General features: G+C 35.1%; 2 protein-coding genes across 2 annotated transcripts, besides 4 other annotated features; one reads left to right on the top strand and one right to left on the bottom strand.

Moving 5' to 3' along the window:
• Positions 1 to 1,386: 1,386 nt before the first annotated feature.
• Positions 1,387 to 1,935: a mobile genetic element.
• A 294-nt stretch (positions 1,936 to 2,229) lies between these two features.
• Positions 2,230 to 2,290: a microsatellite.
• A 166-nt stretch (positions 2,291 to 2,456) lies between these two features.
• Positions 2,457 to 2,633: a microsatellite.
• A 248-nt stretch (positions 2,634 to 2,881) lies between these two features.
• ACLA_057470 (uncharacterized protein) lies at positions 2,882 to 5,073 on the top strand (the record flags this gene model as incomplete). The annotated part of the gene is made up of 7 exons (XM_001276516.1): positions 2,882 to 3,063; positions 3,129 to 3,229; positions 3,308 to 3,342; positions 3,397 to 4,016; positions 4,077 to 4,426; positions 4,481 to 4,645; positions 4,709 to 5,073. 7 exons carry the CDS (start codon positions 2,882 to 2,884, stop codon positions 5,071 to 5,073), a joined length of 1,818 nt encoding a protein of 605 aa, XP_001276517.1.
• An 853-nt stretch (positions 5,074 to 5,926) lies between these two features.
• Positions 5,927 to 6,193, bottom strand: ACLA_057480 (uncharacterized protein; the record flags this gene model as incomplete). Its single annotated transcript, XM_001276517.1, has 2 exons — positions 5,927 to 6,081; positions 6,151 to 6,193. The coding sequence occupies 2 exons, from the start codon at positions 6,191 to 6,193 to the stop codon at positions 5,927 to 5,929; spliced, it is 198 nt and encodes a 65-aa protein (XP_001276518.1).
• A 3,658-nt stretch (positions 6,194 to 9,851) lies between these two features.
• Positions 9,852 to 9,883: a microsatellite.
• Positions 9,884 to 13,418: the final 3,535 nt, after the last annotated feature.

The following is a 13,418-nucleotide window of genomic DNA, read 5'->3' on the forward strand; positions in this document are numbered from 1 at the left end:
GATAGGATATATTAAATCTTAAAATGATTACTTATATAGAGATTTCTCTATAGTCCTAGAGTGCTATCTATCTACTATATATCTTATAAGGCTTAGAATAGCTATTAATATAGTAAGAGGGCTCCTTAAGCTATATATTGAATAGCTTATAAAGGCTTATCATATATCTTCTAGCTATCTCTTATTAGATTATTTATCTTAGGTAAATTATTATTATTAGTTATTCTAGTAGAAGGATTAGAGGGTATTATCTTATAGTAATCAATATTTTTAATAATTAATTTTAGTTAGGGCTTATTAGATAATTAAATAATATACTTTAGCCTAGAGTTATTATATCTTTTATTTTTCTATCTCTTTTAGATATATACTTAGTAAAGAATTTACCTATAATAAAAATTCTTTATTAAACTTACTAAATTATTATTTTAATTATAATTTAGTAGTTATTATTTAGGGAAGAGTAGTATAAGTTTACTAAAGATAAACTTAAGATTATATAGAGTTTTTATAGATTAATTATAATTTTATAAATTTAGATATACTACTAGATAGAATTATTATAATTATATAATTTTACTAAGGATAAAGAGAGAGATAAGCTAGGCCTTACTCTCTTTACTATTAGAGAGGATGCTCTTATTTATATCTATACTATCTAGTTACTTTTATATAATAGATAGTCATAGATATTACAGAGATTTCCCTATCAACCTTAGGTCACTAAGGTCAACCTAGATATCCACCACTTATCACTACTGATATGTGTTCACTGATATCACAATATATAGAAATTAATAAGAATCTAGTATTAGAATCTAGTCCTATTTTACTATTTATATTTATATTTACTAATCTTTATATTTATTTATCCCTATAGAATAGAACCTAGTAATTTAAAACTTAAAGCTTTGGAATCTTAAGTGTTAGATTATTTATAAAAATATACTAAAATTTATACTTATATCTTTACTATAATAAAATTACTAGAAGAGATCTAGTTATTAAGTAATAAAAAGAATATAACCTCTACTATAAAAGATTTAGATATACTTACTAAATTAGTAAAGTTTATAGATATCTTTTCTTCTAAAAAGTTAAAAATACTTCCTAAATATAAATAGGGAGATTATTTAACTAATATAATTAATAATAAAACTCTATTATTTAGATTTATATATCCTCTCCTTAAAAAAGAATTAAAAGTATTAAGGGAGTATATCTAAGAAAATTTAAAAAATAAGAGAATTTAATTATTTAAAAGTCTAGTAAAAATACTAATATTATTTATCTTTAAGAAAGATAGTTCTTTATAACTATATATTAATTACTATAGATTAAATAAGATATTAGTTAAGAATTATTATTTTTTTATATTTTATTTTAGAAATTCTAGATAGGTTAGCTAGTACTTAATTTTTTAATAAAATTAATATATAAGATATCTATTATAGAATTTAAATTAAGCAAGGGGATAAGTAGAAGATAGTATTTAAATTAAGATATAAGTATTTTAAGTATACTATTATATCTTTTAGTTTAATTAATACTCTAGCTTTCTTCTAGAATTATATATACTTAATATTATATAATATTTTAGATATTTTTTATATTATATATCTTAATAATATCCTTATCTGTTTATTAATAAAAAGTAATTATTTATAATATATTAAAGAAGTTCTATTATGTCTTTAATAAGTATATTTATTTATAAAAGTATCTAAATACTCCCTTTTTTAATTAGAAGTTAAATTCCTTAGATATATTATATCTAAAGATAGTATTAGAATAGATAATAAAAAGGTTTCTAATATTATTTCTTAGCCTTTATCTAAGAGTTATTATAATATCTAGATCTTTCTTAAATTTTATAATTTTTATTAAAAATTTATATAGAATTTATTACTTATTACTCTACCTTTAACTTCTCTTCTAAAAGAAAGTAAAAATAAAAAGAAACTAAAAATATTATTATCAAATCTAGAGTAATATCTTACTTTTTAGTATCTTATCTATATATTTTAAATAGCTCTACTACTATATCTTTTAATCTATAATTACCTATATAAATTAAAACTAATATCTTTAATAAAGGTATAATAGGAATATTAACCTAAAAAAATAGACTATATTATATTATAACTCTATAATCTTAAAAGTTTTTAGGTGCTAAACTAAATTAGGGAATACTAGATCAAGAACTTTTTACTATTATTTATTTATTTAAATACTAGTAATAGTATATATATTGATAATAAAAAATAATAATAATAATTACTAATTATAAGAGCCTCTAGTACCTTATAAATATAATTAAGTATTTAAAGTAATTAGCTTAGTAGGTAGAAGAATTTTAAAGCTATAATCTAGAGATCTAGTATTAAAACGATAGTAAAGCTATTATACTAAATATAATTAGCTAATATCCTAACTTTATAAAAGAAGGACTAACAAATATTATTAAAAGAATATTACTTAATATATTAGAGGTATAAAAGACTATAGAAATTAAATATTTTAAGAGCCTAAATAATCTTATAAAATATAAATAATATAATATTATAGTAGAATACCTAGAATTATAGATATTATTATATAATAAGAAGAAGTAAGAGATAGTATAAATAATAGCCTTATTATTTAAGCTCTAGAAGGAGATGCTATATCCTGTGATTCACAATTGGCTTCACTCCCAGAGTATACCCAAGGACACACCACCCATCTCCAGGCAGAGTCAAGGAGAACGGACGGCGCGAAGTCCCGTTGCCAGCAGACCGTGCCGGACAAGTGACACTATAAATCCTACTATGTCTCTCTGTACTCCCATCCCCCTTCTTTCTTGTCAATCCGTCCATGCTTTACTCCTCCATTTTGTTCAATGGCGTACTCGGGTCTCCCCAGGCAGAGAAGCGCACGACGTCGGGCAGAGACCTCTGAGCGGAAGTCGCACCTCTACTGCGCGAGGCGACGGGAGCGGCACCTTGCCAATGGACCGACGCTGCCCCAATATGCACCGAATACAAACATCTCCGCCGCCTCACTACGAGGCAAGTGGAATCGGTATGTCCTAACCACTTGAACCATCGTTGCATGACGTGCAGGCAGCTTATACCCACGGTGATCAGATTCTGCCTAGAGGCTGCACTCGATCCTGATGAGCTGCTCAGAAACCTCACCGCTGCGGATGTCAAGGCCTGGTTTGACTGGATCAAAGACAATTTCAGGGGTTCGATCAAAGCCGACGGAACCCTCGCCAACTATTGGAGGACGCTGAAGAGGCTTTAGTACCTAAAGAATGGTAGAGACATGGATCCTGACATGCGCCGGGACTGTCTTAACGTATGTGGTTCTGCTCTCCCAATCTTTGTCCCGGTTTCTGACCTGGGGTGGTAGTACAAGAATCAGGTCAGCAAGGAGATGGGCTTGCGGAAGCTTCCATTACCGAAACCTACCGCAGATTCTATCGATCTCCTGGAGTTTCAGGTCACACACCTTGTCCATTGTGATTCGGTGTTTGCGGATGAGAAGCAGCGACTCTATCCGCTGGTTGGTCTTAATCTATCAAGCATCTCAGCCTGTCGGGCAGTCTCGCTATTCGACACGAGACATCTAGTAAACCCTCGACCTGACGGCACGTTTGGAATGCCAGGGGAAGAGATAGTGACCGAGGAGGAGCACGATCTAAGTTCAGCCGACAGCTTGAGCGATGGATTTTCAAGCGATTCAGGCTACGACACAGGCATCAGTAGTGGCCTAGGTGAGATGGAAGAATTAACATCTGAAATGGACGACGACGAATTTGACCTGGATCACGAGGATAACGATGGCTACACTTCGGACGGTTCCACCGTGACGGATGATGGCTATCTTGCTGGTAATGAGGAAACTGGAACTATCCTGTGGAGACATGTTGAGTTCTACATTATTCGCAATCCGGTACATGGGTGTCGTAATCTGCTGGCTGCCATTGTGACACTGCTTCACACCAAAGGAGAAGATCGAAAGCCGCGAATGTGAGCTAAAAACCCGCCTTAGATATCTTGGTTGAATAGTATTGACTTGACAACAGAAAGAGGTTTGCTATTGAGCACGAGGACAACCTTCGACCTACTCTCGCAGCTCTTGGCACTGGGAATAGATGACGATATATTTGTGGCTACGATCAGGGATGTGGCGGACATTTATACAGTGCCACTCCCCCGTCATCGAAGAGGCATCCTCCTGAAGATCAAGCGAGACATGTTGGACCTCCCCATATTTCGCGAGCCCGAACGCACTGACGAGGGCTACCGCACGTCTGTTCTGCTGGCACTTAGAGCGAGAGCTTGGGCACGCTATATCAAAAAGATCGGGAGGAAAACGGGCCAGGAGGAGAACCTAACCCAGAAAGAGGTCCGGCGTGGCGCTATTAACGCAATCAATAGTATGGCTTTGAGATCTTTGCAAGGAGGGTTCTTCCGCTAACACACTGTAACAGATCGGGCCCCGGCCTCGGTTCGTGATCAGGTTGCTGAGCATGAGTCTAACGCGGTCAAATACTATCTGAATGAAAAGGTTGATTTTGACACGGCGGCTGCTTTTCACAGACGAGCGTCCAACGAGGTGGTGCAGAGGGAAATGCGGACAGCCACGCTGGTGGCAGGTAATACGGCCCCGATTCGCCTGACCGAAGAGTAATCACGCAAAATCAGCAATCATCCCAAAGTCCGACGGCTGCGTGCACGATGCCAGCAGCTGACTTTAATGATCCATCAACTTGGATTTACCGTCAAGGAGGCTCAACATGATGAACTCGGGTTGAGTCTGGACGAGGAAGAAGACACCGAGGCCAAAGAGCTTTGCGAAGAAGCCTTAGAGATCGGTCGGCAAAAGAAAGAAGCAGATGCTATGTTAAATCAGACTCTCACTAAGCTCCGCGAATCAGCCCTGGGGAAGAACAGGAAACGACATTTCCGGAATACCGACACGGAAATTTTTAACCGGCAATATGAAGCTCAGCTTTGCGATGAGGAAGTGAACAACGGAACATACAGCCAAATCGCTACTTCATCCCAGAACGAGAAGAGATAGTCCAGTTGCTCTGCTACTCACCGGCGCCGCGGACAGACGAGGAGGCCCATCTTCGTCGATTGGATTTCATGCGCCTCATGGTTCGGTGGCAGCGTCGGAAAGAGAGCCCCCGCCGTGGGAAGCAAGCAAGCGCGGTAATTTCCCAGCCGGAGTGGGAAACAACGATGAGGGAAACCGCCACAGCAAGCATTGCAGAGAAATATGATCCTCTGCAGTGCCCGTTCTGTCTATCAGACCGAAGCTTACCTCCTATCAACCGTGAGAAGAAAAAGAGCAAACGCAATAAACTGTGGGATCATGTGGAGAACATGCACAAACTCGAACTCGCAGCATTCGACGATGGTATAAAACCTTGTGGATTATGTGGCATGAGAAAGGTTCACTTTGTCCCTCCCAGCGTGACACACTTCAAAAACCATACCCAGAAGGTCCATGGAATTCGACTTCGCTCTTGATATGTGCTTTCACTGTACTCATTGTCACCAAGTGACTTCCTGCCCTCTAATACCAGCAATTTTCAATTCATCAGTGTGTGGCAGGGGTCATTCTGTACGCTTCATAGTATGAATCTTGCATTTCTTCTCCTTACTTTGTCTTATTGATGATCATCCTCAATAACCTCATTGCTCTGCCAAAGGAGATGCTTAGAAGCATGGGTTCGGGCGCTCTGCCACACTAAGTGAAATAAAGTAGTAGAAGAACTTCGCCCACTCCATCTCAACCCTTATAGCCATTCTGTCATTCTTTCAGTGGGCTGGGTTGATCCGGAAGTATTCTGGAAGTTCGGAACACTGTTGAACCCGCCCGCTGTCGCTATTACTCCCACATATACCCAATATGATACTTGACACTATCACCAGTTATCTTCAATGAGCTTCATGATATCTTCGGCAATATTGCGTTCCTCTGCTTCCTCATCTTCATCGTACCAGCCTCCAAGCTCAGGAACGTAATGATAGAGCGGATCATTTTGCATCCGCCACCGGTGCTGTCGTCTTTCAGCTCGTGCTTTGGAGTTGATACGTCAGCAAATATCTAGTCCTTTGACCTTCGGGATAACGCTGACCATGTACTCACCTTCCTCACGCTCCTCTTGTCTGATATCTCTGTGTGTCTCCATTGCATCTCTTCCGATCCAACGCCTGATTGCTGCAGCTGAAATATGATGCAGGACTAGCCACTCGCTATTGTGCTGGGGGTGTCTCAAGATATCGACGTTCAGTAATTGTCGTGCTATCTCCAGAGGGAAAGCCACAACGTTTTCGAGAAGGCTTGTATCAACTTCTGCCATTACAATGTTGTCGTTACGAAGCGATAGAGCCCAATTTTCTGCCCTCTCTTTATCTTCAAAGACAGATATAAATTTCGACGACTTCCTTCTATTCGACGTACCCGAGACGGAATCGGGATATCGAGATATGTTAAGGACACCGAACAATGCTACACATCCTGAAAACACCCCTGAAGTCGCTGAAAGTGAGAGGGTTATGAGTTTCGAGACATCCTCTACGGAAATAAACGCAGTCTCTTGCTATCCTACCCCCTCTAGCGATGGTCTTGACTCTCCTCGACCGCAGGAAAAGCCTACAAGCTCTGATTTTCCGCGGACCTCCGATCACAGACGAGTAAATGGTAGGAACATCCAAAGGCAAAGGAAGAAAGCCGGAGCACGAATGAAGTTGAATCCGATTGCTAAAGCCCTATTGAAGGGTTGCAACTCCGAGCTTAATGACAAAGAAATTGGAAAAGTCCTTGCGGCAGATGCTTATATTCTTCCCCCAGATCTTCAGATGTTGAAATCTCTTTCAGGTCAATGGAATAACAATATATCGCAGGGCCAGCATGCACTTGGCCTTCCCAAGGAGTGGATAGGCACACAGGCAGCATGGAACTACGTGAAAGAACTGGAAGCCAAAACTCTCGATCCAGTGGCGGAGAATGTTGCATATATTCTATTCCATCTCAACTACAAGGAACTCTGCAAGTGCCCTGAGAAATATTGTCCCCGTCCCCCGAACAAGCGCGAGAGGTCTACGACCTATGTCCTTAACTGCATTATCGAGGCGGCATTGCCTGATGAGTGGTCTCGAAGGTTGAAGGGTGATGAACTTCGCAAAAATATAGGTAATATTTACATTCAAAAGGGCCAGTGGTGTTGGGAAGTCATGGTGAGCCTAGGCTCTGGGGTATTGCTCAGAGGCGAATGGCTGGATAAGTTATATATCTTTACTTGTTTGGCACTCCCTCTCACTAATCCTGGAATATAGGTATAATGAAACATTCTTATCTACATGTGTAGATGCGCTTGTCACTTATATTTTAAATACTCGCCCGGGGACTACTTGCCTGTTTCGCTCATTAGAGCTAACTGTGAAAACCCTCATGTTTGGGCGCCTTCCTGATTTCATTAAAGCCTTTCAAACTAGTGGAAATGATCTTCAAGATCAGCTCTATGCAGCATCTACTGAGGATGAGAAAGTTTGGGCGACCTAATTAACTGAAAGTGGATGGGACCTAATCAACATCATATTCAGGAATAGAATATACCATAGTATAGCTAAAGATTTACTAGTATAGACAAGTAATCCAGGGAATTAAAGTAGACAGAGGGTAAAATCGAGCGCTGCCGGGATTTAAATCACCATGATTATTGGATCTCAAGGATTACTTACTCGGTCCTAGGTATTGATAGTGGACAGAAAGAACAAAACGAAAGAAAGTAAATAGTCGAGCCCGAGCCAGCTCCCTGGCAATGGGGTACCACGAGCATCCCCGGACCATGTTACAAGTGTGGTAAGCATTATCACTTTGTCCTCACATAATTATAAACCCGTTTCTGAGACACCCTATAGCTGTCTGAAGAGTCGTGATCCACATCGATTAGTATCTCAAAGAGCTGTCAACGACATAGATATGAAGTATAAAGGCAAAAGCTTTCGCAAAACAGGTTTGCTGGGAATATTTTCGATCTATTCATGGGTGAGCATGACGATGGGCTTTTTGAGGGTAGAGAGCATACTTGCGGTATTGATATCTTTCAAGATATTTGCAAAGCTGGTGTATTGACCATCCCAACACTGAAGAATTATTAATTTCATTTCCACATTTGTAAGGTCCGGGTACGCTTTTTGCTTGAATCTCTGCTCTCTTTCGTCTTCAGAAAGATATTGATAGGGCAAATGGCCTGTTGTCATTTCATAAATAGCAGAGCCGTAATTCGATATATCCTCCTGTAAAGCTTCCGGCGTAGCAGGTGAATTGTTGAATGAGCTAGTGAAATCACCGACTTTCAGGTCCAAAGATCGGTCCAGAAAAAAATTCGTACAATTAACGTCGCCATGACATATCCCATTTGCGTGAATAAACTGCAATGCTTCTGCTGCTTGTTGGGCCCACCGGAGCACAGTAGAAAGGGGAACTGAGTGTTGCAATCCATGTAACACTTGTCACACTGGGCCGCGCTCTGCATACTCCAACAGAATGCCATGGCTTGTACTGCTGTGAAATTTCAAAAGAGATGATGGCTGTGGATGTGGTGAAAACTCCAAAAGCTGGTATATCTCTCTTTCCTGACCACAACGGGCACATTCGTCGTCATCACCGAGAGGGAACTTGATAATAAACTTAGTTTTTGGGTCTAAGGCTGCCATTCCACTTGTTCCACATCCTTTAACATCCTGTATGCCAATACCAGGTGGAAAAGAAACGCCAACCGTCGCATCCATCAGTCAGAAATAATTATTGTAACTGCAAATTTCCGTGAAGGAGAAAAACCTGGTCAGGCCCTCGGACGGGGAAGAAAAAAGGGTGGGCGCCGACTAGAGTGAGTGCAGAATGTAATAAAGGTAATTAAGAAAGTAGAAGACAGTCAGAGCAGGACGATTTAAGTATACTCCCAGGTCAAGGGGGTGGGTGATTGACATTACCTGGGCGACCATGCTAAGAAAGGCAAAACAAGCCGCAGGTGCCAGTAACCTCCAGTCGAACACCGGCGCACCGCAAAACGCCTCACCATCGATCGCCTCTACGCGCGACTCGTCAGCACGTCCAGAAGCACACTCTGGGATACAATTGCGAACAACCTCAGATTCTTGGGTGTGTTACAGTCAACCTCCGGATGCACATCGAATCTTGAAGCTTTGGATTTCTTAAACTTTCCAAGAGCGAATAAAGCGAGACCGAGAACGTTCTGAAGGTTTGTTTTTCAGACTTATTTGGTACTTGCCATGCTTGAGTATCAACAGAAAATAGATTTAACACTACCCAACAATTTCACCAGGGAAAAGGGTTTCAAGGAACATTTGACTGCGCCTCTGAATGTTTGTTGCGTTTGCAGTTGTGGGTGGCGGAGTGCTGTGGCGTACTAGTTTGGGGCTTCAAGGGGTTGTTTGGAGACGCCAAATCGCCAAAACGCGCAACAAGAGGATATATTTGCCTCCATCCTGTGGGATAAGAATTTTTATTTCATAAGGATGTTTTTCTTTCAATCAATAACATGTTCTAAATACAAAATATTTGAGACAAGCATGCCTTAGAGAGTGCTCTTTCCTAAATCAGCCCCTGTTTGACTCGGCAAAGGGCTTGGGCTTACAGTTGGCCAAGGTTAGAAAAAAGTTGACTAAGGTTAGAAAATTTTGGCTGAGAAGAGCTAGCTAAGGTTAGAAAAATTTTATCTTATCTAACCTTAGCTAGCTTTTTAGATTCCTATAGAAAAATTTTTTCTAACCTTAATTAACTTTTAAATATTTAAAGAACCTTTATTAATTAATACCTTTAAAATATACTAAGCATATACTAAGCATATACTAAGCTTATTTATAGTTAAATATTAGTAGGATACTTTACTAATATATTAATTTAGGTATTAACTAGAAATATAAGTAATATAGAGGTGGATGATCTTATTATTTAATAAATAAATAATATTTAATATATTATTAGTATATCTCTAGTATATATTAAGTATATTACTAATAATTCTTTAGACCTCTAGCCTGAAGAGGGTCCTATATTAGATAAGAATAATAATAAGAATAATAAGTTAAGTATTATAAGTATTAAATTATTATATTAATAGGAAAAGAAGATATCTAATATAGAATAACTATTCTTAATATTACTAAGTATAGGCTTATTTAAGATATATAATCTATATATATCTTATATATTGTGTAAAGGCAGTATAATATCCAATAGAAGATGGTAATAGATCAGTGTGAAGGGATCACAGGGTTATATTACTGTTTATATAAGAACTAATTACTAGTCTATAGAATCTTCCTCTGCTAGTAAGGTTTTATACTAGACCATCATATGCTGAACTAGCCCTACTATTTACTAGGGTATGGCCTTAGTGCCTTACCTAGCCTATTTAATAGAATTATTCTCTAGTACTATTCCTAATAATTACCTTCTCTCTCTATAGACTATAGCCCTATAGTTAATTCTCCTTAATATATAGTCTCTGATTCACTAGCTTACTAGATATAGATTAATTCTCTAGATTCTTTAATAATTATATAGCTTCTAATTAGTTAATTCACCCTAGGATGGCTAGTTCTGTGGCTCCTTTATTAAATATAAGATTATATTAATCTTATAAGATTTTCTAATTAGTTATTATAGTAGGAGCCTATAAAATTATAGATTTTCTATTATTCTAGTTATTTAAATAGCTTTATTATTACTAATTCTAGCTATTTAGCTTAGAGAGATAGAGCTTTTAGTTAGTTTTAGTAATCTAATTAGCTAAGGGTCTATTAGTCTATAATATTTTATTATTATTCTATTATTCTTTATAACTAAATAGGCTTTACTTATTAAGGGTATAGTTAAATAATATTATAAATATATATTATAGTATATAAGGAGGTCTCCCTCTTTATAGATTCTTTTATAGTTATTTTAGTTATCTTTATCTTTATCTTTCCCTATGAATTAATATTAATTACTATCTTTTTATTACTATTTTTCTACTTTATTTTATATCTTTAGTTAAAATGCCTACTAAGTATATTAATTTTCTTATTAAGATATATTAAATACTACTAATTCTAGTTAATTTAGCTAACTTTTAGGTATTTTCTCTATATAGGAACCCCTATCTTTATTATCTTTAGGCTAAAATCCATAACCCTAAGGTTAGGTGCTATAATTATTAGGTGATATCTAGCTATAAATAAAAGGCTTATATTATATGCTTCTATACTAAGCAGAAGTATATTTATATATAGTATTTATTAATATCTTTTATAGTATTTTTATTAGATTTAGTAGCTATACTAATATTATATAGGTCCCATAGAGTAAAAAGTAATAGATTATTACTACTCTCTAGGTCCTATAACCCTAGTAGTATTAGGCTCTTATAGCTATAGTCTTAGATATTTAGACTACTATAACCTATATTATAGGGGACTCTAACTCTAATATAGAATTTATGAATATCTTCTCTACCCCTAATATTTCCTTATTTCCTATTATTATAATTATAATACTAGCTTTATTAGCTTCTTTTTTTATTACTATAGGTTTATTAATTCCTACTCCTATAACCCCTAAGATACTAGAGACTCTACTTATTAATATTATAGACTCTAGCCCTATAATACCTCTAATATTAAGCCTAATACTCCTACTCCCTGCCTCTAAAACTCTATAAAATTAAAAAAGTCCTATTATAATAGGCACTAGTTCTTCTATTCTAGGTTACTTTATTAATTAGATTAATAGTCTTTTTAGTTATTAATTATAGTATATAGGCTAGTTAGATAGGTAGGTATAAAAGTATAGCCTATATATCTTTAGAAATTTATTTTATTAGTAGAGTTTTTTAGTTAGGGCTATTACTAGTAGCTAATATTTATCTTATCTATATTTTAGTTAAAGTTTAATCTTTTCCTATACTATTAATATTTATTTAGTATATTTTCTGCTATATTATACCTCTTTATAATAATATAGATTTCTAAAGTTATAGTATTAGTACTATAGACCTCTAATCCTTATATATTTTTAGAGTTTAGCTACCCTAACTACTTAACTAAGTAGTACTACTTTTTATAGACTATTATATCTACTATAATTTTTTTATATACTACTCTCAGCTACTATTAAGCTCTACTAAGCTAGGTTTTAGGTCTATATTTAGAATTCCCTTATATAGTTCTAGTAGTAAGATATAAAAGGTAGGGTATAATATATAGTAAAGTAATAAAAGTTTTAGTTTATAGACTTATTTTCTTATAGTATTTACTATCTAGAAAGGTCTAATTTATTAATTATCTAGCTTCTTACTTAGTCTACTTATTTAGATATTCTTTATATAGAGTATTACCTAGTTTCTAACTTAGAAGGTAGTATCTAGTCTTTTCTAGTTATAGCCTTTTTAATGGCCTTTTTTACTAAGTCTAATCTAATTAATAGGAATTCCCTTATTATATATAGGTCTTTAACTCTTTCTATAATATTTATATTTAGGTTGTTTATACTCCTTAGAATATCTATCCATAGTTCTAGTTAATATCCTATAAGGGCTTATACTAGGGAGATCCCTAGTACTAAATATTTAGAATTATTATAGATAAATTAGGTATATATTAGCTATCTTATCTAGTCATCCTGCTAGTAATTAATATAGGTGCAGAGATAGTACTCTAGTATTTAATTTTATCTTTTTATTTATCTATCTATCTATAGGTAGAATACTATTAAAAGTTAGTATTTTATTACCAGTAAGAAGTAGAGTAAAGACTAAAAGTCTAAAATAAATAGTAAGTTATAGTTACTTACTAGATTTTATAATATTCTAAAGTAAGAGATATACCTAGTATAGAATAGATTAGTAAGTTCTTCTACTATTATATTTTTTCTATATAGATAATATACTATAAATTTAGTATATAAGTTAACTATAACTAATATAGAATTATAAACTTTCTTATTCTATCTTAATAGTAATAAGTTAGTTATAAAATCTATACTAGCTTATTCTATTAGCTTTTCTAGGATTAGTAGTAATTATAAAAGTCTATATAGCTTATGCCTATATACTATAATCCTTTAGTAGATAATATATTATTAGATAAAGTCCCTAATTTCTAAGCTTATACTATACTAAAAATATTAGCTTTAGATAGTATTTTAGGTATAATTCTCTCTGAAATATCTATCTTACAGGTCTTTATAATTTCTTTAGAGGATTTCCTAGTATATTATCTCTATTTTTAGTATATAAGTATAGGTTTTAAATCTAATAATTCTATCTTTAGAAACTATCTATAGTAAGCTATAATATTATTCTAGCTATATCTAAGCTATTTCTTAGAGTATCTCTTTATATTTAA

The sequence above is a fragment of the Aspergillus clavatus genome, genomic scaffold, assembly GCF_000002715.2.
Source record: "Aspergillus clavatus NRRL 1 1099423829736 genomic scaffold, whole genome shotgun sequence".
NCBI lineage: Eukaryota > Fungi > Ascomycota > Eurotiomycetes > Eurotiales > Aspergillaceae > Aspergillus > Aspergillus clavatus.